Source organism: Prionailurus viverrinus, chromosome B3 (genome assembly GCF_022837055.1).
Source record: "Prionailurus viverrinus isolate Anna chromosome B3, UM_Priviv_1.0, whole genome shotgun sequence".
Classification (NCBI taxonomy): Eukaryota; Metazoa; Chordata; class Mammalia; order Carnivora; family Felidae; genus Prionailurus; species Prionailurus viverrinus.
In genome coordinates, this window is record NC_062566.1 from 14,903,975 (window position 1) to 14,929,444 (window position 25,470).

General features: G+C 50.4%; 1 protein-coding gene and 1 pseudogene across 2 annotated transcripts in view; one reads left to right on the plus strand and one right to left on the minus strand.

The window, feature by feature from the left end:
* Positions 1 to 1,131: 1,131 nt before the first annotated feature.
* On the plus strand, positions 1,132 to 6,966 carry LOC125167600 (60S ribosomal protein L27a-like; annotated as a pseudogene).
* Positions 6,231 to 25,470, minus strand: part of PCSK6 (proprotein convertase subtilisin/kexin type 6) — a 190,904-nt gene continuing 171,664 nt past the window's right edge. For both annotated transcript variants that reach the window (XM_047864230.1, XM_047864229.1), the window contains 6 exons: positions 24,867 to 25,063; positions 23,133 to 23,220; positions 19,542 to 19,645; positions 14,077 to 14,206; positions 9,360 to 9,472; positions 6,231 to 7,660 (listed from right to left, as the gene is read on the minus strand). In XM_047864230.1, coding sequence (XP_047720186.1) covers positions 7,563 to 7,660; positions 9,360 to 9,472; positions 14,077 to 14,206; positions 19,542 to 19,645; positions 23,133 to 23,220; positions 24,867 to 25,063 — 730 coding nt within the window. In that variant the 3' untranslated portion in view covers positions 6,231 to 7,562. The remainder of the gene's footprint in view (positions 7,661 to 9,359; positions 9,473 to 14,076; positions 14,207 to 19,541; positions 19,646 to 23,132; positions 23,221 to 24,866; positions 25,064 to 25,470) is intronic.

Here is a 25,470-nt window from a genome sequence, read left to right on the forward strand (position 1 = left end):
TCTTAATGGTGTCTTTTGATGAACAGAAGTTCTTAATTTTAATATAGTGTAATTTATGAACTTTTCCCTTATGTAGTTAAATGTTCTTTTGAGTCCTTTTTAAGTAATTTTTCCACCCCCAAATCATGAATATTTCCTTATGGAAATTTTGTTGTTTCACCTTTCACATTTAGATTTGTAATCCATCTAGAATAGATTTTTGTGTATGGTCTGAGGGAGGGATCAAGATATATTTTTCCCCATATGGAGATTCATTTGACCCAGTATCATTTATCGTAAATGCTCTGCACTGCCAGCTTTATCATAAATTAAGTGTCCAAATATGTGAAGGTCTTGTGGACTGGCTATTCTGTTGTGTGGGTTTAGTTGCCTACCAACTATTCTTGCATAATATCATACTGTCACTTAAAAACTTGATATTTGCCTTTAAAAAGGGGTTACTTTTTTCCAAGATTGTCGTGGTTATTCTTGCACTTTGCATTTTGGTATAAATTTTAGGTACATCTTGCATCTAAGAAAGAAATTATGCTTTGATTTATGTTGTATTGGCTCCATAGATAAGCTTGGAGAATTAATATATTTACAATATTGGGCATTCCAATCCATGGACATGGTATAACCTTACATATATTTAGATTGTATTTAATTTCTCTTAGTGTTGGGGTGCCTGGGTGGCTCAGTTGGTTGAGCGTCTGACCTTGGCTCAGGTCATGATCTCGCTGGGTTTGTGAGTTTGAGCCCCGCGTCAGGCTCTGTGCTAACAGCTCAGAGCCTGGAGCCTCCTTCAGATTCTGTGTCTCCTCCTCTCTCTGCCCCTCCCATGCTCATGCTCTGTCTCTCTCTGTCTCTCAATAATAAATGAACGTTAAAAAATTTTTTTTTAATTTCTCTTAGTGTTTTATAATTTTTTGGTGTAGAGATCTTACACTTCTTCTACTAGATCTATTCTAGGTATATGATAGTTAAAAAAATTTTTTTTAAGTTTATTCATTTATTTTGAGAGAGGGAGAGGGAGAGCACAAACAGGGGAGAGGCATAGTGAGGGAGAGAGAATTCCAACCAGGTTCCATGCTATCGGTGCAGAAGCCTGATGCAGGGCTTGATCCCATGAACCATGAGATCATGACCTGAGCTGAAACCAAGAGTCAGACGCCTAAGCATCTAAGCTACCCAAGTACCCCAGTATATGATAGTTTTTGATGCTGTTGTAAATAGTATCTTCTGCTAAAACAAAATCCAATGTTGTAATCATTAGTTTCTGGTACATTGAAATATAGTTGATTTATAGTTGAAATACAATTAATACTAGCATTGTGTCTGACAGTCTTGCTAAATTCACTTACTAGTTGTAATATTTTAATAGTTTAGAACCATTCTTTTGGATTTTCTATGTATGTAACCACACTATCTGACAATAATGATAGCTTTATTTCTTTCCAATTCTTACACTTGTTCTTTATTTCTTGCCTTGTTTTCACTGGCTGAGATCTTCAGCACACTGTTGGACAGTGGTAAAAGCAGACATCCTTTGGCAGGCCTCACATCATAGGTATGGGCGGGACCCCTAACCAAGCAATCCATGTAAATATCACCAATAATGGAACAAATCAAAATCATGATTCAGTTACTAGAATGCAATTAGAAGAACATGGCATCACTTCTGTGAGATTCCTACTGAAGATGCATGACCTGAATGGAAATGTGAGGAAACCTCAGATAAACACAAACTGAGGGACAGCCTACAAATAACTAGCCTGCAGTCTTTGAAAGGTTCAAGGTCATGAAAGTCAGGGAACTGATGAATTGTTCTAGATTGAAGAAGACTAGAAGTTCTAGATTATAGAGACATGATGACTAAATGCAAAGAGTGACCTAAAGTGGATCCTTTTGCCAAGAGCATTCATTATTGGGACAATTTGCAAAATTTGAATCCAGTCAGAGGATTAGATGGTAGTAATACATCAATGTTAACTTCCTGATACTGATGGCTATGTATAAGATCCTTGTTTATAGGAAAATAAAGTATTTTCTGAAGTATTTTGGAGGTAATAGGGTATCATATCAGTAACTTACTCTCAAATTGTTCAGGAAAACATTTCTTGGTTCTTTACTCGCAACTTTCTTATAATTTTGCTTTGAGATTGTCTCAAAATAGAGAAGTCAAAACAAAATAATCCCAAACACTTAATTCCAGAGAGGACCACCAGGTGGAGTCCTTAGACCAGAGAGCCAGTTTTACTTGGCTCTTCAGTTCTGGATTAAAAGAAGGGGTTTCTCTGATAAGGGAAAGAAAGCTCTTTCATCTGGGCTGCCGACATGCCATCCAGACTGAGGAAGACCCAGGAACTTCAGGGCCACTTAAGCCACAGCCACGGCCACATCAGCAAGCACCGGAAGCACCCAGGAGGCCAGGGTAATGCTGGTGGTATGTATCACCATCGAATCAATTTCAAACAAATACCAGCCAGGTTACTTTGGAAAAGCTGGTATGAGGCATTACCACGTGAAGAGGAACCAGAGCTCTGCTGAACTGTCAACCTTGATAAACTGGACCTCAGTCAGTGAGCAGACACGGGTAAATGCTGCAGAAAGAAGGGGCGCCTGGGTGACTCGGTTAGTGTCCGACTTCGGCTCAGGTCACTATGATCACAGTTTGTGGGTTCCAGCCCTGCGTGGGGCTCTGTGCTGACAGCTCGGAGCCTGGAGCCTGCTTCAGATTCTGTGTCTCCCTCTCTCTTTGACCCTACCCTGCTCACACTTTATCTTTCTCTCTCAAAAATAAATAAACATTTAAAAAAAATACTGCCAGAAACAAAACAAGAGCTGCTCCTGTCGTTGATGTGGTGCGATTGCGTAACTACAAAGTTTTGGGAAAGGGAAAGTTCCCAAAGCAGCTTGTCACCTGACGGGCAAATTCTTCAGTGGAAGAGCTGAGGAGATTCAGAGTGTGGGAGGAGCCTGTCCTGGTAGCTTGAAGCCACTTGGAGGGAGGTTCATTAAATACTAATAAGTGCTTTAAAAAAATAAATAAATGAAAGTTGTATGGGTTTCCTTTGCTTCAGCACATGAACAGGGATATAAACTGTAGGTGGTTTTATTCATTTTAGGATATCCCTATGAAGTTGAGAATAGAGTACCTTTTTTTATTTCATTTCTTTTGGGTAGGGTTTCTTAACCTCAGCACTGTTGACATTTTGGGGCTAAATACTTCTTTATCGTGGAGCTACCTGTGCACTATAAGATGTTTAACAGTATCCCTGGCTTCTACTCATGTCAGTACATACCTCCAATTGTGACAACCAAAAATGTCTCTAGACATTGACATGTATTCCCTAGGAGACAAAAATCAACAGGTTGAGAACCACTGTTTTTGGCAACAGAATGTTCTCTGCTCTGAGCACTTTGGTTCCTCTGTGCTCAGCAGGGAGCCTAGGAGGTATCTGATCATGCCTAATGTGGCTGGTACATAGTGTGTGCGTGTCGGGGCAGGAGGAAGCATTGGGTGGTGGGAACTGAACCCCAGGACCTGGAGTTCTGGTAGGTGCTCAGTGCTGTATCACCTAGCGGTACTGTTCTGTGCACAGACAAGCCACAGAGACTGGTGTGTCGGGAAAGGCCTTGGGCAACCAGTCAGAAAGGATAAGACCTGGGTTCAAGGAGGGAAAGCGGCAGAGAAGGCTGGGGTAGGAGGCAGACTTCTTTCCCACAGCAGCCAGAACCCCAACGCCTCCTAGCTCTACAGGCAGAACCTTAAGATGCTGGAGAACGGCCTTGGTTTCCCATTATCCCTGCTTGTTCCCATTCAGATGACCTTCTTTCTACTTTACTTCTCCACCTCCTTCCCTTTCCATCCTCTGATCTGGACCTCTACCCCCCACCTGCTCGCAGGGGCCCTAGCATACCTTAAGCATTCAAGGTTAAGGCTCTCTTCAGCCATATTATGGTGATTCAAATGCAGTGGATGGTAGTCTCCCCAAATTCAAGAGCGCTCTAGTGCTGGCCATATTTAGACCATGTTGCCCTTTTGGTTTCTTTAAAGTTCAATTGTGCCCCCATCCCCATCCCCTTTCTATCGTAGGTGTATCTTCTGTAAAAAGTGCAATTTTCCCCAGCCTTTTGAAGAGTTACAAAGTATACTTTGTAGTGGCCTGGGCGGGATACAGATGAGCACATGGGGACCACTGTGAGGTGCCAAAGAATTTGGGGACAAGGTCAGAAAACTATCACCTGCTGGAAATAGAGCCAGTTTGAAACAAATGGGTCATGGCTGAATTTGGCCAACTGCAGAATCAACTTCCCCTCTGGCAGAGAGCCAGCCTCCCTACCTGGGGATGAGGGAGCCACCTTGCCAGTGTGTGGCCTAACACAAGTTACTTCACCTCTGTGAGCCTCAGTCTGTGAAACAACAGATTTAGAGGAGGTGATCCATGACTTTACCACGTAAAACAAAATCCATAAACATGTCCTGCCCCTACTGAGTCCAAATATCCTTGAGGTTGGGTGATTTGTGAACAGGCATTTGATGGGGTCAGTCCTTTTTAACAAGGTGGTGTTTTGTCCTTAGGATTTTGTGAACAGCTTCTCAGCTTGCCACCACCCTCATCAGCCCCAGGACCAGCTGGCCCACCCACTGTGAGGAGGGTACATGTGCTCTGGGGCTGCTTGGTTGGCTTTTTGTAGCTGGTCTGCTTTGGGAATAAAAGGAATTTCTGATTCAGCTCCAAACATGTTAGACCATAGTTCTCCATGTTCAAAGAGCTCTAGGAGCAAAAATGGTGCCTTGCACAAGAAGCACCTAGCAATCTTTGGTTTTAAATTTTTTTTAAAGTTTATTAATTTTGAGAGAGACAGCATGAGTGGGGGAGGGGCAGAGAGAGAGAGAATCTCAAGCAGGTTCCGCACTGTCAGCACAGAGCCCTACTCGGGGCTCAAACCCACAAAACCATGAGATCATGACCAAAAGTTGGACACTTAACCAACTGAGCCACCCAAGTGTCCCAGCAATTGCTGGTTTCAATACGATGTTAGTCGTATGGGGGAAGTTGAACCCTTATCAATATTCTGCCCAGCTCTGGCTACTGTCTCCCAAACACACTCATTCCTTCATTGTCTCACCTTGACAGCTCCAGTAGGTTGATGCTTATGGTGGGCAGCTGTCGGGTTGTGTGGCCTACCTACCCCTACGTTCTAAGAGCTGCACATCGCTCCCCTCCTCTGGCTATGAGGTCGCCGGAAAGTTCCTGTAGCCGTGTTCTGTGCAAACCTGTGTCTGTGGCACAGCTGATGGGGCTGGATGAACACTGATGCAAAGCAGGGTAACCAGGGCCAAGCAGCAGATTCAGAAAGCGTGCTTAGGGAGTTTGAGTTGCACCAGTTTCGCTTAGAGATGTCAGTAGTCTCATTTGCCCCAACTGGAGAGTGAGGAGGACATGCTATGGTGCAATGGAGGTCCTGGTGCCATTTAATGCTGGCACCAGAGTTCCCAAGGCCCAGCTGCACCCTTCCTGGAACTCGGAGTCAACCCCAGATTCCTAAAACAATGCCCCTCACCCACTTTTGTTTTTTTCCTAGCCATAATTGTAAATAAAAACCAAAAATCTGGGGCGCCTGGGTGGCTCAGTTGGTTAAGTGTCTGACTCTTGGTTTTGGCTCAGTTCATGATCTCACGGTTATGTGAGCTCGAGCCCCACTTGGGATTCTTTCTCTCTCTCCCTGTCTCTCTGCCCCTCCCCCGCTCCTGTCCCCTCTCTCTCTCAAAATAAATAAATAAACGTTAAAAAAAATTGCTGGATTCCCAACAAGTACAAGCTTCTGACCTCAAAGAGAGGCCATGGTAACAGTCCCATGGAACACAAAACCCATGGGTGCAGGGATTTCAGTCACTTCGAAAGATAAGCTGTGACCTAATTAAATCACACTGGGCAGCTGTAGGTGAAGAGGCTTGCAGTCCAGACTGTGGAGGGCACTCCCTCGATAGATGGCAGGTATCCCTGCACCAAGCCCCTCCACCCAGCCAGGCTGTTGTGGCCTGAAGAAGGTCTGTTACCAAAGGACACCTTGGAGCTCTAGGATTTCCCCTATGACGTTGTTACATGAACATTTGCTAAAGCTCAAAGACCTTCTACTTAATGACATCATATAGACCCAAAACCACAAAGAAAGCCATTTCACACATTGGTCAACACCTACATTTAATCGTTGTGTCTTGGAAAGAAATACAGGCGTCTTGGTCATGGGATGTTAACTCTTTTATTAACTTAGGGTTAACATTGTATTTGCTCTGTGGATTTCTTTTTTGAAGTTGTGGATTCAATAAACAACAGCTGGGTTTCCCCCAGCTCCTAGGGGACAAGGCAAACGCATTATAGTCAAAGAGGGGAGCAGGACAAAATGGAGAACAAGCTTGAAAAAATTTAAGGCAAATGTCACTCCCATATTAAAGGGAATTGATCAAGCATATCTGTGCATTTCAATGAAAATATATGAAATATCTGTCAAAATAATTAACATCGGTAAAAATTAGAACATGTAGCTTATAAAATGCCTACACAGGTTTGGCAGAAATAAATCCAACCGTGTCATTAGGCTCATAGTACACAGACACAGGAGCATCTACCTTAAGAACAAGTTTCCTGAAGAGCAGAGGCCAAGTGTATTTCAAAAGCAATTCCACGAAATGGGCGGTGATAAGATTAATGATTCACGGGTTGGGTTTACATTTTGGCAAGAGGAATTGCTTAGTCAATGGGGCTCCTCTTGGCTGGTCCCTGGGATGCTTCCTGGGGACCCTCCCCAGAAGGCTCTGCATCAAGTAGAGGTGATCATTCGGGTCAGGAGGCTCCCAGAGACGTGGTGACAAGGGGCGCTCAGCTCACCTATGGGACAGTGCGGCAGAGAAACGAAGGGTCTTCCCGTCCAGATTTGGAACTGGGACGTTCTAAGACATCGCTGCAGTTCCAGAAGTAGCTGACTGTGTAGGAATGGATGCTCCATCCCCAGTGGTCATATATTTTATGCCCCCCAAGTCTATTTTATTTACAGTCTGACCAAACCGTCCCCAGGCTGCTCCGTGGCAGGTGGGGGAGTAGGTGCGCGCTCGGCCGGGCATCACGCGTGGGGATGTCCCAGGCCTGGTGGGTGAGATTCACTGTGAGGCTGCACAAAAGCACGGGGAGAAGAGTGGTGTGTGAAGCCAAGCATCTTGCCTTTCTGCTTTGGTCTTGAAGATTCAGTAAACTTAGGGTCCCAGAGGCTGCCCCGAAGCTGGAGCTATGGATTCCCAGAATTCTTTGTGTTCCCATCTTAAGTTTGCCAGAAGAATGTAGCCAGCAAGCAGAGTTTGAGAGCCTGTCACTGTTTGAAGAACACCCCCTTATGGCCCACCACCCATCTGGGCTGGGTGCTCAGAGATGCTGCAGAAGGACCTTGCTCCTGGAGAGATAAAGCTGTCAGACGCAGGGCACCCCCCAAACAGGCTGTGGCTGACGGTCTGGAGAAAGGCTGCTGAACGGACGGACGGACGGGCAGGAGGGGCCCTGCCCCCTGCAGTCGGCTGGGTGCCCCTACCCAGCCAGGAGGCACGTGCGGCAGCAGAACTGAATGAACAGCTTCCGTTCACAGAGCCGGTTGGACTTCACCATCTCGCAGAACATCTCGTCAGCTGGGGTCCCACCAGGAAAGAGAAAGGAGGGATGTGTCAGACTTTGGGGCCTGACATGTTCCAACCATCCCATTTCACCAGGCCCCAGCGATGGGTTGGGCAAGGGTCACGGAAGAAGCTGGGGGCGGCAGCCGGGGTGGCCGTCACGGTCTTCCTGGGACATGTGGCAAGCCTGGTGTGGCAGAGGGGACATGTGGCCTAGGGAGCACCTGGGTGGCTCAGTCGGTTGAGCGTCCGACTTAAGCTCTGGCCATGATCTCAAGGTTCGTGAGTTCGAACCCCACATGGGGCTCGCTGCTGTCAGCACAGAGCCCACCTCGGATCCTCTGTCTCCCTCTCTCTGCCCCTCCTCCGCTTGTGCTCTCTCAAAAATACATAAACATTAAAAAAAAAAAAAAGAAGTGGCACCTAGCATGCAGGGGCTCATGCTGGGTATAGGGGATGGGGGGAAACTGAGGCAGGGTGGAGGATGAAGCCAGCTGTACCAGCCAGGTCTCAGTGCTCCTTTGCATCTATCTTCCCAGACAACTGTGGTGGTGCAGGACTTCGTAGGAAGACTCTGGGGGGTGGGGCTAGGGTAGGAGGGCAGGCCTGGGACAGGTCTGTGTCCTGTGGCTGTGTTCTGTCTGGCGGCTGCTCTTGTGTCCAGGGGGCTCCCCAAACTGAATGGGATGGGAGGGAGAGAGTCGTCAAGGCGAATGGAAAGGGGGAGGGGAGGAGGGATGGAGACCAGCCCATCCCAGCTGGCTGCTGAGTTTTTGAAGAGGCCTCGTCCTTGATGGGACCTGGAGCCCCTCCCGAGACTGCCCCACTTTCTTGGGCTGTATCTATAACCTGAGTAGGTGACATCCTACAGAGGGAGCTTCCTACTCTGAAAACACACAATTCTGCAAACCAAAAAAAGAAAAAACAAAAAGAAAAAACAAAAAAAGACCAAACACCAAGGCAAGGAGGCCACACTAAAGTGTGCAGGACATGCTGGTTTGTGCTCTGCCATGGCAGGGCCAGTTATAGCTCCAAGCCCAGGGATGCCATGGGGCTACCAGCTTTCTCCCCCGCACACCGGTTTGAGGTGCCCAGAGCTGGCCTGCGATGCTCCTCCCGGTGGCTCGTTGAGCATGGAGTCTTCTGGCTCACTACTCCTGCACCAGGTCCCTGGGCCAGAGTCCTCTGCCTGGAACTCCAAGCTGGTCTTTGGTCTCCCTCAGAGTTCCTGTCTTCACAGCTCATTCTGGTCTCCAGTGGGCCTAGAGATCCAGGGCTCTCCCACAGCAGATGTGGGGCTTCCCTGTGGGACCTGGGGGGCCCCGAGTCTGGGCTCTGAGGCTGACACCCTCCAGGCCTCCTGGCTTCGACCCCCAAGGTCAGGCCTCTTCTAACAGGACTCACCGCACCCAGGCCACCGGGCTTATGGCACAAGAGTGGGAACGGTACCAGAACAAAATCAGCCTTAAGAGTCACTTGGCAAATGGACCGGCAGTAGCTTGGTGGCCAGGATGCCTCCCTGGTCAATGTAAGGGGCCCAAAGGGACAGTAGGAGGCTATGAGGCATCCCTGATACTGGGGCCAGCACACCCATTCAGAAGGGCTACTGTTCCTGCCTCTTCTCCTTCTCTTCTTCTCAGCTCAGTGAGCTGAGCTCCTCCAAGGGCAGCCCCGAGGGTAACTCACGTCCCCCCATTCCCTCACTGGTGCTCACCGTTGCTGCACGTATGGTTGGTGATGCATGTGGTCCCCAGCAGCGTGAAGCCTGTCTTACACCTGCTACAGTTCCTGCTGGAGCCTTCACAGCTCAGGCAGCTCTCGTCACACCTGTGGGAGGACACGGGTTCATGACGCTGCTTGGGGAATGGGCCCAGCCACTCCAGGAGCCCCCTCCTGGAGCCCCCCTACCCTCTTGCACTGTCTCCACCTGCAGCTGTGGCCACCATGATGGCCTGAAACCTCAGCCAAGCATCTGCACATCCTACCTCCTGTCTGACTGCACTATCGCCCTGGGAGGGTGAAGTCGGCAGGAGCATGCCTGGAGTCGCAGACAGGCCCAGGTCTCTGAGACTCCCTGTGGCTCACCTGGACACCTTCTTGGATACTGTGCCCCCTGCCCCGCGCCCCCCCCCCCCCCCCCCGCCACCAGGTGGCTCCTCAAGCGGCATCAGCACATGCACCCTTGGGCAGCTGCCCAGCTCTGATGGCTACAGGGTTGGGATGCAGGGACAGGGGCGTGGCAAAGCGACCCTGGAGCTGGCCTGGGGACTGCTGTTGCCCATGAAGCTGAGTTTTCTTTGCAGTGATGCCAGCCTCCCTCCAGGGCAGGCAGGCAAGGTGAAGATCTTCCAGTTCTTGCCCTGAGATGAGACCCAGGGCTCTTTCTAATGCAGAGTACCGTGACCTCAGGGGAGGGTTGGCACACCGTGGCCCTCAAGCCACATCCAGCAGTTTTACTGGAAGGCAGTCACTGCTCATCTATGTATCATCCGTGGCTGCTTTCACAGCGGCAGGACTGAGTAGCTGGGACAGAGACCATGTGGCCAGCCAAGCCCAAACTACTCACCACGGGGCCCTCTACAGAAAGAGCTTGCCAACCCGTCCCTGGGGCTTGATTGTGCACCTCACCTCCTCTGGACCACGTGCGGACTGGGGCTGCACCTGCCACCTTTTCTGGGGCCACTTTGGTGAGTGGGTCTCCCAGTGCTCCAGTCTGCCACCCGGCTTCCCCACGGATGCCAGCTGCAGGTGGAATAGGCCCCAGAGGTGGAGCTCAGGCAGGGTGGGTGGGGCATCCAGGGCAGGAGCCTGGCTCAGATGGCTCCTGCATCTGCCCTGTGTGGCCAGTTCTTTGCTTAGGACAGATGCCACCCTCCCAGTCAGGGACTAGATGCTATCAACAAAGGCTCCTATAGGCCTCTTTCCAAAGCAGCCATCTGCTGGGTTCTCATTTCACCATTGATTCTGACTACATGGAGCCCTGGTGGGTCATGCCCTCAGCCTGCTCTTCCAGTGCAGGATGCCCCCAGACTGGAGTTCAGGCCCGTAGTCTATATTTATAAATGTGTAAATCCCACAGGCAAACTTGCTCTTCTGACTTCCTCCTCCTGTAGCAAGAGCTTGCCCCCCCACCACACCTCCCTGCCCTACAACCTGGAGGGAAAGTGGGCCCTGCCATGTGGGACCCTGTTTCTGTGCACTCTGGGGAAGCCACTAAGGTCTGGACTCTGTCCTGCTGCACCTTCTGGTGGCCCAGCCACAGACCCTTGACGCCACAGCACAAGGGATGACTTCCCCTGGGAACCCTTGGCTTCTTATACAGACCACCCCTGTGGGACCAGAACTAGGGCCTAGCCTGTTTCATGAAGATGCTTCAAAGGCCCTGGGCCAGCTTTCCTAGGCCCTGGCTGAGGGCAGCTTCAATGAAACCATGGGTAGAGCGTGCTAAGGTGGAGGGCCACCTGTGCATGGCTTACCTTCTCCAGATATAAGCTGGCCACGTCAGGGGTCTCCCTGCCAGCCCCCAGTGGCACTGAAGGTGAGTCAGTTTTCTATGGCTGTGTAACAAGCTACTACAAACCCAGCAGCTTAGAACAGCCTCATTCACCATCTCCCAGGTCTGCAGGTGGAATCCTGGGCAGGCTCCGACCTGCTCCCTGCTCAGGGTGTCACAAGGCCCAGGTCAAGGAGTCAGCTGGGCCGGGGCTTAGATCTGGAGGCCCCAGCTCAGAGAGAGAATCCAGCATCACGCCGCCCCCAGGGAAGGATGATGCCCCCCATCGCCCCGGTAACACCGCACCCCCACCCCCAGCTGCCTTGAGGTCCCTGCTTCTCTGAAAGACCCTCTTGACTCCTCTCTGTCAGGATTACCTGCCCAGCGGGTAGCCCTCTCAGGCAGGGGGCTTTCAAAACACCTCTGGTTCTGTCACTTTCTATGGCACCCACTTCCCCACAAAACACCATGGCAACTTTGCCCTGCCAGACTCTGGAAGGACAGGCATGTGCACCGCAGCTCTTTTTCCGTGCTCTATTGCACGGGCCACGTGTCCTCGCCTTCCTTTTGCCTTCAGGCTGTTCCAGGCGAGAGTCAGACAGCAAGTCTTGTCATCCTCCAGTGTGGGCACAGAATACAGCAGAAGAAATGCCTGAAGTCTCTGCCCCCCTGAGCACCCAGGAGGGGCCAAGGGAGCGGAGATCAGTGGGGAAGACTAGGGGCCTGATGGGCTAGCTACCCCTCAGGCAAGTACCCCACTGAATTGCTCTCCAGAGAGGTCCTTGCTCGCTCTTCTGGGTTCTCTTACTAAGCCTTGGGGGTGTCCAGGGCCTCTTTTGAGATCCTTACCATGGACTGTTCTCCACTTTGGGCCTCAGGTTCACTGGTCTTCCTGGCATCCTGGTTGCCAACCCAGCAGGCCTATGTTCTGGGCTGGCTTTTCCACATAAGCCCCCCCATATGGCTGTGTGGCCCAGAGCTGCCCCAGGCCTACCAGCAGGGGCCAGCCACAGCGCTTCTCAGCATCCTGGGGCCTGGAGGAAGCCAAACCCTAAAAGCTGCTGCTGCCTGAGTGGGGAGAGGCCCTGCACAACCAAGCAGACCAAGACTATTCTTCCTTCAGGAGGGATCCACATCAAAGGGGTCTTCAGAGCCAGGGCACTCGAAAGACAGAAGCTTCCTGAAGGGCTGGCATTTCACCACCTCAACGCCTTATGCAGGGCTCCTCCTAGGGATGTATCTCCAAGATCTGCTGTGGGAGCCCTAGCACTGGACTGGAAGCTTCCCCTCCTGTGGAGGTGAGCACCCAGGAAGATGCTGTCCCCCACTGTTGAGAAGGGGCTTAGGAGGCTGCCTACCTCTTGCTTCCTGGGCTGGGGACACCATAGTTTCTGGGTTACCAGAAAAACCAGGGGGGCTGGTTACCACACTCATGGGGATGCCCAGCATCCTGTGGGATCCTGGGCATCTGACAAACAAAAGTGATTATCACTGGGGTGTCTGGGTGGCTCAGTTAGTTAAGTGTCTGACTTTGGCTCAGGTCATGATCTTGCAGTTGGTGAGTTCAAGCCCTGTGTCAGGCTCTGGGCTGACAGTTCAGAGCCTGGAACCTGCTTCAGATTCTGTGTCTCCCTGTCTCTCTGCCTCTCTCTCTCTCTCTCTCTCTCTCTCTCTCTCTCTCTCTCAAAAAAATAAATAAATAACAATAACCATTAAATAAAAGAGAGTATCACTGTTTAATTCCATGTGCTCCCTGGCTGCCGTACTTAGTGTAATCACCCTTGAACCAATGGGCTGGTACAAATGAAACACTTACTTCAGACACCCATCCGAGGGCCCCACAGAACTCAACAAGGCTGGTGCCAAGTTTCCTGTTTCAAATCAGCTCAAAAGAGGGGGCTGATGCCTGCACAGATACATAACCCCCTGTGGGGACCTTCTTTTGTGAGTCAAAAAAGTGCAAGGATTTGGTGGTCTCTCTCGGGCAACTGTGGGGTTTTCTGGTTTTGTGAGAACAGATTAGAACCCAGAGCAGTGTTCAAACACAGACTGCGGAGGCAACCCCAAAGTGGGTTCAGCTGTGACCTGGAAGACAGGGCTGCTCTAACAGGGGCCCCCAAGGCTCCCTTGTTTTGAGGCTGTTTCAGAAGGAGGCCCCTCCCCCACCCCCACCATCATTATCAGCAAGGCCACCTTCCAACACCTCATTATCGGCTGCCCTGCCTGTCCTGGGATCTAGGTTATGGAGTCCTGGTGTAAGGCAGTAACTATTCAGCAGCAAGACAAGAGGATACCCAAGCAAACTTCTTTCATGGCCCATGTCCAATGACAAAGAGAAAGAACCAGACTGGGTTGGAAGCCACCAAATAAGAATGGCACACCGTGCGGACACACAGGAGAATGAGAAGGGTTACAGTATATGTTCATTGACTGCATGGCAAGTGGTTTTAGAATGAGGACATTGTCTGGACCTAAATTTTCTCTAATTTAAAATGAAAGAAATCCCCAACACATGGATTCCTTCGTTACTACCAGCATGGGTGCATCTTGGACTGTAGCAGGGAGTTGCTCCCATGGAGTCTGCTGTAGTGATGTGAGTACCGCCAGGCAGGCACCTTGTTATCCTGCTTCCTGCCCCCTCCCAGCTAGAGTGCCTGGCACACAACAGACACTTGTTAAATGAACCAAGGAATGAAAGCCACCAACGAACTTGTGACCTTGGCAATCGCCAACCACAGGGGGTCCCTCCTCTGTAAATGGGGTCTGGCACCCCCACCGTAGCTCCCACATCCTCTGCAGCTGTGTGATGTGGCACCCTCCCCCAGGCCCAGGGAAGAGGCCACCAGACTTGGCCCTCCGGCTCCTCCCTTGCTGCCCCAGGCAACGCCATTCCCTAGCAATCTTGGTCTGAGCCAGGAAGACTGAAAGAATTGCGTACCTTCGGCACACTTTGTGGGGCAAGCCTGGCATCTCCTCTGGGTAGAAACCTTCACCACAGGCTGGCACACATTTCCAGTCTTGGAAGTGGAAGTTTGCTGCACAGTGAATACATTCTTCTCTGCTGGGCCCTGAGGAGTGCAGGGACAGAAGCAGATGTCAGGGATGCCTGCCTATTACCATGTTCCAGGTCTGCCGCGGTGCCCTGGGGATCTGGGGTCTTGTTTGGATGCCCCTGTCCACCACCACAGCCAGGTTTCCCAAGTGCCCACCCTGTGTCTGCACCGGGCCTCCCTGCACCCAGGGAGGGACATGGAGGCATGAGCCAGGCCCAGCACCCCTCCCACTGCCCGTCCCGTGTTTGATGGCCACCATTCCAAATGCTTCCTTGCCAACAAGCCTTGGTCCCACTTCTTTTTGCTAGAGGTAGCCACGTGTGGCTTGGAGCGCTTGAAATGTGGCTGGACCAAACTGAGACATACTGCAAGTGCAAAATACAGACACACTGGATTCCAAACACTTCGCATAAAAACAGAATAAGAAAGTCCTTGTTCATTTTTCAATGTTGATTATATGTTGAGATGATAGTATTTTAGACACAGTGGGTTAAATAAGATGTTATTATACTTATTTTTGCCTGTTTCTCTAGGAAATTTAAAATTGGTTCAGCGGCTCCCATTTGTGGCTTGTGTATTTCTTTTGGACAGAACAGCATGTAAGATGTGGGAAAAGTGAAGGAAGAGATTTTCAGGGGATGGTGTTGACAGGTATTTGGTGTGGACAACCAGGACATTTTCAACCACAGAGAACAAACAACTAAGGGCTTATAGAGTGGGGGATGGAGGCCTGAAGAGACAAAAGCTCAGAATGAAGGACCAAGAGTCAGGAGGGAGAATCTTCAGCTCAGCTTGGACTCATCAGCCTGCAGCAAACTTTGGTCTAGAACGAAGAAAGAGTGCTGTTCACCTCTCCACCTGTCCATGTGTCCGCCTGTCTGCCTGTCCATTTGTTCATTCATCCACTGAACGTCAAGCAGGCTGGAGCCTACTCTGTGCCAAATGTCCCTGAGGAGCACCTGATGGGACATCAGAGAGAGGCAGCGAGGTGGCCCCTGGCTGATAGCTTAGGGGGTTGAACACGGGAAAGAAGTCATCTCAGATGTTTATGGTGATCACAGTCCCTTATTAAACATCTTCCTTTAATTTCACTGTGGTCTTAGATGGAGGCCTGGCAGCTAAAGCAGTAATGTCTGGCCCTCTTCCCGGAGTAGCATCTGGACTAAGAGGGGGCCTCTTGGCCTTGTCAAGGGAAGACCCCCTTGAAGACAGGGGTATGCAGGGTGGTTCCACCAGCCCCAAGGCTTGGTGCTCTGGTAGCTGGTTCCATCTCTCAGAACCACAGCTTGCAACCTGGAAGGAAATTCTGAGCTCATTCAGGATTGTGAGTGGGAGGCAGAAGCAGGAACCCTTTGGGGTCACTGGGCCTCCATAATGAGCAACGGCCCACCCACTTGTAGTCTCCACATGGGATGTCCTCTTTCCTTCGCTGCAATGCCCCACAAACATGTAGGGTTCCTGCCCAGTTTATGTCATTCCAGATGGAAGACTGGTCTTGTGCTTTGGCCACCCCTCCATCATGTATCTCCAGGGAGCATCTGGCATTGGCCACTTGGCCCTTGGAAAGCCCTGGGCCTCCAGAGCTGTGTGGTCCTTGTGGCTGTCCCCTTTGGGCCTCCTCTGCTGAACCCTGTTACCCACATTGTTCTGTCTCAGCCATTAGGGTCCTTAATGCCTAAAGAGCTTCTGTGGTGCAAAAGAACACCCATTCATATTTGTACACTTGACCCTTGACGAACATAGGGGCTGGGGCGCCAATCTCCCACAAAGTTGAAAATCCACATTCCCCCAAATGTGGATTTTGATTCTCCTAAAACTTAACTATTAGTAGTCTACTATTGACCAGAAGTCTTTCTTTTTCTTTTTTTAAAATTTTTTAAATGTTTTTATTTATTTTTGAGACAGAGAGAGACAGAGCATGAGCAGGGGAGGGGCACAGAGAGAGGGAGACACAGAATCCAAAGCAGGCTCCAGGCTCTGAGCTGTCAGCACAGAGCCTGATGTGGGGCTCGAACCCACGGACTGTGAGATCATGACCTGAGCTGAAGTTGGACGCCCAACTGACTGAGCCACCCAGGAGCCCCTCTTTTTTATTTTATTTTATTTTTTTGAGAGACAGAGAGAGAGCACATGCGTGTATGTGCATGCACATAAGTTAGGAAGGGGCAGAGGGAAAGGGAGAGAGTCTTAAGCAGGTTCCACATTCGGCACAGAGCCCAATGCGGGGCTCAATCTCACAAACCAAAAGCTCATGACCTGAGCTGAAATCAAGAGTCGGACGCTTACCCAACTGAGCCACCTAGACGTCCCCAGAAGCCTTTCTGATAACACAAACACTCAGTCAACATACATTTTGTATGTTACATGTATTATATGCCATATTCTTACCATAAAGTCAGCTACAGAAAAGAAAATGTTAAGAAAATCATAAAGAAGACAAAGTATATTTACTGTACTGTATGTATTGAAAAAAAATCAAAGTACAAGTGGACCTGTGCAGTTCAAACCTATATTGTTCAAGGGTCAAGTGTACTTAGTTTAATGTCCAATTTGCTAAACTTCAAAGCTGGTGAAACACCCAGCTGGGTTAGATGGGAAAGTTCTGGAGACGGATGGTGGTAAGGTACAATGTGACTGTACTTAATGCCACTGAAGTGTTCACTTAAAAATGGTTAAGACGGTAAATTTTATGTTATGGATATTTTGCTGCAATAAAAGAAGCTGGTTAAACACACATTTTCAGGACAAACTATTTTCACAATTAGTACAAACTATGAACTTTATAACCAGAAGTCTCTTAAGGATCCCATTAAGTCACCAGTCTTTGCAGGCCTCAGATGCTTGAAAAGCACCCACAGATCATAACAATAATAGCAAAATGGGGTTTGCTTATACGAGACCCAATCCGTCACATGTGGGGCCCTACCACAAAGTGAACACACGGAGTCCTTGTTCAAAATGCAGGAGAAATGTGCCATTAAGGGTACTAAGATATAAAGTGCTTTTCTTGCTTCTGCAATCTCTCTCTCCAGCTGTCATGGTGCTTTTTATCTGCAATTTCGAGCCTCTCTCCGTTAGTTAGAGGCCTGAGGAGGCTACAGTGGGTGAGGGCCGACTCTCACGGGGACCTGGGGCACCACCCTTCAACTCGTCTCGCATATGTTCTACCAGCTGCCCAGTGCTGACCAGTGTGTCAAGTCCCAGCCGGGGACAAGTTCAGCCAGGCACCTCCCTGTCCCACGGGTCCCCTGCACCAACCCACAGCTGTTGGGCAACCCCAAGGGGTCACATGCCTCTGTGCCAAGACTCTGGGTGTCTGGACTGGGAATGGGCAAGAGGTTTGTTCCCATCCAGTGGCCCATCAAATGCCCTGAGGCACTGCCAGCCCAGGGTGGGGACAGAGGCCACCGTGCCTCACCCTGCACTTGTGTCTGACCACAACCCTGCCCATGACCATGCCCAGGCCCACATCCAGGAGAGGAGCAGCAGCAACCACTGAGTGGGAGCAGGGATGGGAAGGAGAGGTGGGCCTGGGCCTCAAGGGCGTGGGGAGCTGGCAGCTGAGAACAGCTATTTCTGACACAGACTCACATTTGACACGGAACAAAAAATCCTCCAGGCAACTCAGAGCAGAGAAACGGGGTCCTCTCCCCAGCAGCTGCCAGGGAGTGGATGCATGCATCTCAGGAGCCTAGAAAGAACCCAGGCAGGCAGGCACATGGAGGAAGGAAGACCCCCCCAGATGGCCTCAGACTTCATAGAGTGACGTGCCCGAAGTGACAGAGGAATCACTGGGTTGAGAGGAGAAAACTAGGGAGCAACTTCATCAAGCAGTTTGCCAACCGGCAGTCTGGGGATACGGAGAAAGAAAAGTAAATTGAATTATTGAAATCTAAAGCGTTGTAAAGGCACATATCCGAATTTTATGGATTTGAGCAGCTATGAAATTTAAATAAGGAACATCGGTGATGCTCCTTAATCAACCTGGGCTAAACAAGGAGACAAAGAAACAAAGAATAAAAATGACAGCAAAAAATTAACCGGGCAAATGGCTAGAAAAAAGAGCTCAGCTGTCAGCGGCTGAGAAGGCTTCCAAACGTCGAGCTCTCGCTCCTTTGGGGTTTGTCCCAGGAGGGACGTGTCCTGGGAAGGCACATCTCTTGCAGGATTGTGGGGGCTCCGGCCTTGGCCACAGCCCTGCTTTCTCTGGCACGTCCACTCCCGGAAAGCACAGCCGTGGCCACCCGGGGCTCACATGGCCATATGGCGACGGCTGTGCTGTCCCTGTCAGGTGCCGGGTAGGGAAGGTGAGTCAAGAGGAGAAGACTGTTCCCGAAATGTATCTGAGCCCACAAACTCACAATGCACTTCACCGTCTAGGGCGAATAACTCTGTCACCGGAAACCCAATAAAATGAGCGCGTTCTCTGCTGTTGTGCGTAAAAACTGTGCCTGGAAGACATCTGTGCTATCATCTTCGTGGGGAATTATAATACACATAAAATTGTTTATAGAAGTCTTTCCTCTTTGAATAAAATGTTCGAAGTGAACTAAAGATGGGTACAAAAAAGAAGGCTGTGTTTTAAAACGCCTTCTTCCCTTTACCACCACAATCAGCCCCCGTCTCTCTGCATCTTTATAGCTTGTGTCTCAGGCAGTGCCTTTTCCGCGGGAGCGATTAGCTTCCCTACGCAGCTGACAGCATCCGCTGCCTGGCTGTGCTTCTAATGCAGGGAAGCCCAGACTGCTCATGGAAAGTGAGGCCTTATGGTTTTTCCTTACTTTGAATTTGTAAAATTGTGATGAAAGGAACATCACATAAAATGGACCGTATAACCAGTTTTAAGTGTCCGGTTCAGGGGCATTAAATACAGGGGGCGCCTGGGTGGCTCAGTCGGTTTAAGCATTCGACTTTGGCTCAGGTCATGATCTCACGGCTCAGCTCACGAGTTCGAGCCCTGATTCAGGCTCTGTGCTGACAGCTCAGAGCCTGGAGCCTGCTTCAGATTCTGGGTCTCCCTCTCTCTTTGCCCTTCCCCTGCTCACGCTCTGTCTCTCTCTCTCTCTCTCTCAAAAATGAATAACCATTTTAAAAATTAAAAAGATATATATTCACATGGTCATGCAACCACCCCCACCATCTATCTCCAAAACTTTTTCATCTTCCCAGACTGAAAGTCTGTTCCCCATGAAAGTCTGTTCCCCATGAATCCCACACTCCCTCCCCTTGCTCCCTCCCCCCCGCCCCCCAGGGCCTTCCTGAGCTTCAAGACCATTGGCCTACAGTCAGTGACCCAGGTTCCAAGTGTCTGGCGTCATGAAGCCAATGCCTCTGCAGGCGATGAACTCACCCACGCAGGTTTGGCAGCTGTGATGGCACTCCCCACATTTGATCAGCTCGGAATCAAAGTAGGTGCCCGGCTCACAGTCTGGAATGCAGCTGCCCCGTGCAAAGCTGTTGGAAAAAAAAAAAAGCCATGTTTTCATATCTCTTTCAAAATTCTAATCAAATTATGATTTGCCCCTGGGGTGCCTGGGTGGCTCAGTCAGTTGAGCGTCCTTTGGTTCAGGTCATGATCTCACAGTTTGTGGGTTTGAGCCCCACATTGGGCTCTGTGCTGACAGCTCAGAGCCTGGAGCCTGCTTTGGACTCTGTGTTTCCCTCTCTCTGCCCCTCCCCTGCTTATGCTCCCTCTCTATCTCTCAAAAATAAATAAACATAAAAAAATTTTTTTAAATTATGATTTGCCCTTAATTGCCTTTCATGAAAGGCAAAGGAAGTTGCTCTTTGTGTCACTTGAGGTTCCAAGCTAATGAAAGCAGGAAAAGGAGTCCTGCGGCCAGCTGGAGGGCCCCAGGAAGGGATGCCCTGGCCCTGGGAGCAAAGCCTCTGTGCCCAGGTGGCCAGCAGCCCCAGGCTTCATTCTCAGATCCCTGTGGACTTGGTCCTGGTGCAGGAGGCCAAGTTCTCAGGCTCTCTTGGGCTGTGATGACTTCTTTTCATTGACATTAATCAAACTCTAAATCAAACCTCAAGAGGAGAAATGGAGCACGTGTAGGTTACCCCTGGTGGCAGGCTGGCTGGCCCAAGCCTTCGGCAAAGTGTTAGCATTTATGATGTGTGAGCTGGGGTGGCAGTGGCAGGACAGATCCCAAAAGCTGGACCCACTGCTGCCTCTGCCTTGCTTGAAACCTTCGGTGCTTCACAATGACCTTGAAATAAAATTCACTCCTGGAGCCTCACATGCCCTGCCTGACGTGGTTCCTGCCTTCCTGTCTCACCTGGTGGGCGCCTGCCCTCACCTCTCTTGCCCATGCAGCCGAGTGTGTGGATTCTAGAGTGGTCTCTGGGGCTGGACTGCCCACTCCAGGATCCTGCCTCTGGAACTTCCTAGCTGTGCAACCCTGGTCCCAGGCCAGCCGGCTAACCTCTCTGCACCTGTCTCCTTTCCTGTCCGCTGGGACAATCACGGCTCCCGCATTGTAAGGTTGTTTTGAGGACTCAGTGAGCAAATACTAGTGAATCACTGCAATGGTATCTGGCACACAGGGGTGTGTCTGCTACGGTGATTGCTTCCGCGTGCAAGATTACAGCGTTGGAGGCACATGTTGTAAGCTGTCTGCCACTAGACACACGGAAAGTGTGTCTGCAAGATCCAGAGAATCCTGTGTTTAGTGGGGAGAGGTCGGTGGGTCCGTAAGCCTCTTCTCATCGATGGTGGCTGCCCGCCCAGGGCTCCTCCTCATCATGGCTCCGGGGCCACCGAGACTGGCAGTTAAATCAAGTCTTCGATAACTGATGTTCCCCCTCGAACCCTTCCTGCGTTTATCCCCCTAAAGAGATGGATGGCTGCGCGTCAGCGGCTCGGCTGTTCTCACTGCTTTAACGTGACAGCGATGATTTGAAGCCACAGCTTAAAAGGATATTGGGCAATAAAAGGAAGCTTTCTGTGGATTATGGCTGACGATGTTTTCCGAGTTTCTGTGTCTCTCTGAATGCTTGTCGTGGCTGGAACCGCTGCGTCCGGCTGTGTGGCTTCTGCCTGACAGGCATTTTCTGTCTGTGACACTATTCCTGACCTGAGCAGCTGACCTCCTTTCTCCCACTGGACCCACACGACACAGAAACCAGCTCCCTGGGACTCACCAGTGCTTCCGGGGTGGGAAACAGGCTACAGTGAGTTGGAACCACAGAGCCCCCCCCTGCTCCCGACACCTGAAGTCACCAGACTGGGGTTTGGGAGCCCAGGTGAAAGGTGTCATCACAGCTGCCCGTCCCAGGCCACCTGCTGTGGCCATCAGCTCAATGCCTCCTTTCCCCTTGGGGACCTACTTCCTTGACCACATCATCCTTTAACTGTTGATCCTGCCTTGTCCGCCTAATGGGTTTAAATGACCACAGGCGTGATGTGTGACTCTGATGGGTCCTGCTTCCTTTTCTTTTCCCAGACTCCTGGGTGCTTGGGCGGTGGGCCCTCTTCTCTCCTGATCTTCTTCTCTCTGAGCTGGCAGAGAAGGGAGGGCTCAGGGGAACCTCAGGAAAGCAGCGACATCACGCTCCCTGGGGAAACAGTTTCTCTCCCCAGTGAGTAAATGGGAACAGTAATATCACGGTCACAGATTGCTGTGAGGATTTAAATGAGGCAATATTGGTGAAAACACCTGGAACAGCGCTTGTTAAAGGTTTTCATCACAACCTCCTCCAAAGGCATTCCACCTCTACTGGTGAATTCCAGCCCTGGCTGGAACTGGGTGGAAGGGAGGCTGGGGTGGGGTAGGGGGGCTGCAGACCCTCTGGTACCTCACCATGCACGGGCCATTCTCACCTGGACCAGCAGCATCTCATCATTTGGGAGCCTGCCCAGAGCTGCTGGACCAGGGTCTGCATTTTTAAAAAAATGCTTTTATTTAGTTGTGAGAGAGAGGGCTGGGGAGGAGGGGCAGAGAGGGAGACAGAATCCCAAGCGGGCTCTGAGCTGTTGGCGCAGAGTCCAATGCAGGGCTCGATGTCACAAACTGTGAGATCACGACCTGAGCTGAAATCAAGGGTGGGATGCTTAACTGGTTGAGCCACCCAGGAACCCCCAGGATCTGCATTTTAACAAGAATCCTGGGAATTTCCTTGCTCACACTGCAACAGGGGTGCGGGTAGGGGGGTGGGGAGCGCTGCTCTCACTGACCCTTCCATTTCTTCCTTAACATGTAGACCCTGGCTCTAGTCCCTGGACTATGGCAACGTTCAGAGAAGGTAGTTTCAAATAGAACGTTTCCTAAGCTCTAAACGGTAACTTAGAGGAACAGGTAATATATATTTGCTTTTGCATTAAATGCAATTTAGTTGCATTAAATGGGCTACACAAACATTCCCAAGTATTCTAATAAAAATCCTTAACCCAGTAAAAGGTTTTTAAAGCAGATGTGTACTGAGCTTGGTGGGACAGAGAACACCAGGAATCTAAAGAGCATTCCCAGGCAGCAAGCTCCCAGAGCTGGAAGGAGGTATCTGAGCTGGAAAAGAAGAGAGAGAAGGCAGAGGATGGAGAGGAGGTAGGCTGGGCTTCCCAATGCCCCACCTCCCCTCACTTGGACAGGAGGGACACGGGGGGAGTAGGTGGTGTTACTGGTGCCTAAAAACGGGAACTCTGTTAGAATCTCACCTTTCCAGCAGCCAACCCTGCTTTTTACGGTAGCATTGATTCCTGTGTTTATCAGTTCCCCAGTGCAGCATAAAGGATAGAGATTTTACCTTGACTGTCTTCTAACTTCCTATTTTAAACATCAATCTCCAAGTGGAATTCTGATTTCTACAGACTCAGAATCTTCACCCTGAAAGGCTTTGGGCCTCTGCTTTTCGGAAAAAGTTGCCCAAACTTGGTAAACCAAGAAAACAAAAAACAGCATAAACCCTTTGCCATTCTTCAGGTTTGAAGGGAGGATTTTACCTGAATCCTTCTTTACAGACAGTACATTTCTCTGGTTCATCAACACACTTCCTACAGCTTGGGTGGCATTTAAGGCAATTTTTCTGACCTGGAGAAAAATGAGGAGAAGAGAAGGAGAAAAATAGATGTGAATCGAATCTGGGCAAAGAGGACTCTGGCATTTCAAAGCAGGGTTGCTGGCATAGCTCGTCACCGGTGTCAGCTTCCAGGAGGGATGATGGAGTGATAAAATAGCCAGGGCAGCCCAGGTGTGGGATCAGAGGCCTCTCACCTCTCCTTTCTGGAGTAAATTAAAGTCCTTACACCATTCTGAGGCTTTGGAGTGGGCCCTTGGCAGAGGAGACATCGTCTGCTTCTGTTTATTTCAACAAGGACTAGAGCCAGTTCCTGGCTGACCAAGCTTGAGATTAATCAGGTGCCAGTCTTTATATATCTATATCTATATCTATATCTATGTCTATATCTATATCATCTATGTATATATATAAGAAAGTGACAGGATGGAGCCTGAAGAGGCCTGGGAGCCCTGCTGGTGCCTTCACAGGGGACTTTATTGAAACTTGGCAGTTACGTACACCAAGAAATAAATCTACGATGCCCATCCCACCTCCTGGGGAAACGCTGGGTCTCCATGACTCCCATGTGCTTTTCCCTAAGTTATTATCTGGTCTTTCCCTCTGGCATCTCATCAACGCCACCTGGCATTGTGCCTGGACACTGCTTGCTGCCCTCTGTGCCTCCTCCTCAGGGCCCCGCACGTGGTATTACACACTCACTCAGACACACACACACGCATGCACGCACGCGTGCACGCGCAGCAGCAGCAGGTGTTCAGGGGAGATGCTGGGTCAGTAAGCGTGGCTGATTCTTGTCTTGGAAGCAGGGTGGGGATGAAGGAAACTCCACCCTGAAAGCAGGTCTGGCTGGCAGCCCAGGGCAGGTGTTTGTAAAGACTGTGAAACACATCTTGCAAGACTATTTGTTTTTCCTCTAAAGAGATTCTGGTTATTCGATGGCTTTATTTGTCTTTAAAGATTTCCTGGCTCCTTCTCCATAGGAGGAACACTAATGCCGTCACAGGCTGGATCAATGAACCCTCCTGCCTGGCAAGGGCCTCTGTGGGAAGGCTTCCACCTGCAAATTGCCAATGTCAAAACAGTAGCTTCTTTGAACTTAAGGACTATCCTCCATCAATTTAACCCAGACCCTGTCTTTTGTCTCTTCTGGGGCAAGGTGAGTTGGTGACACACTGGCATGGGTCACGAGCCCCAGATCCCCCCCACCCATCTGCAAGACCAGGAGAGCACCCCCACTCACTGCTGAGTTCAAGTTCCACCTATGCCATTACTAGCTGTGAGCGTTTTGCCACCTCTCAGCTTTGTTTCCCCATCCTCAAGACCAGGAGAGCACACCCACCTCTTAGAGGTGTGGTCACTACCTGTAAAATGGGCCACCAAGACTAACCCGTTTCTTCTGGGCCCAATTAACACTGGCCAGTAGGCTCCTCTGGGTTTTTGGAGGACTGAAAACCTTCTGCCCAAACTTGAATCCTGATTTCAGCTCAGCAGTTCTTCCGAGGAGGGGCTTTCCCCCAATTTTGACTACCCAGTCCATAAGCTGGTGCTGGGCCCTGGGAAAATTCTCCCAGGAGAAGGGACCCCAGCCCTGAGCGGGGGTGAGGGGAGGGGGAGAGGGACTGACTCATCACTTCTACGCACACAGACATGCACTTACTTTCATCAGCATAAAATCCGGCAGGACAGAATGTCACACAGGTGTTCATCTCCTGATGGTGATAGAACCCACGGCGGCAGGACAGGCACTGGGTTGGGCTCCTGCCCGAGCAGGTCTCACACCCCTTGTAGCAGCGGCGACAGCGTCTCGCTGCTGTGTCCCCAAAGTAGCCTGGAGGGCATGTGTTCACGCATTTCCTGTGGGAGCAGAAGCCACAGAGGGCCTTTGCAACTCAGCCCCGCATGGCCCTTGGAGCCTGCAGCACCGCCAGGTCCTGTGAGGCAGGATAGCTAGCTGGGGGGTAAATCCCAGCCACTCCTCTGCACCTCCAGCTTAGCAAAACTCCCAGGGAGCCAAGGCCTGGGGGTGAAGGTTAAACCATTAATGCCCATCATCCTGGTGAACACAGCTGAGAGATTCCTAAGTACCCAGGAGAGGATCCAGGACTTGGACAAGAACCCAGGAATCCTTTGTTTCAAAGTCTCAGTGGCACCTGGATGATGGTATTCAACTTTTGGAATTTTGAGCTCTGCCAGAATGTCACCGATGGTGCCCTTCGAGAGCTAGACTCACTGGACAGTGCATAAAGGCATCAGGCTGGCTG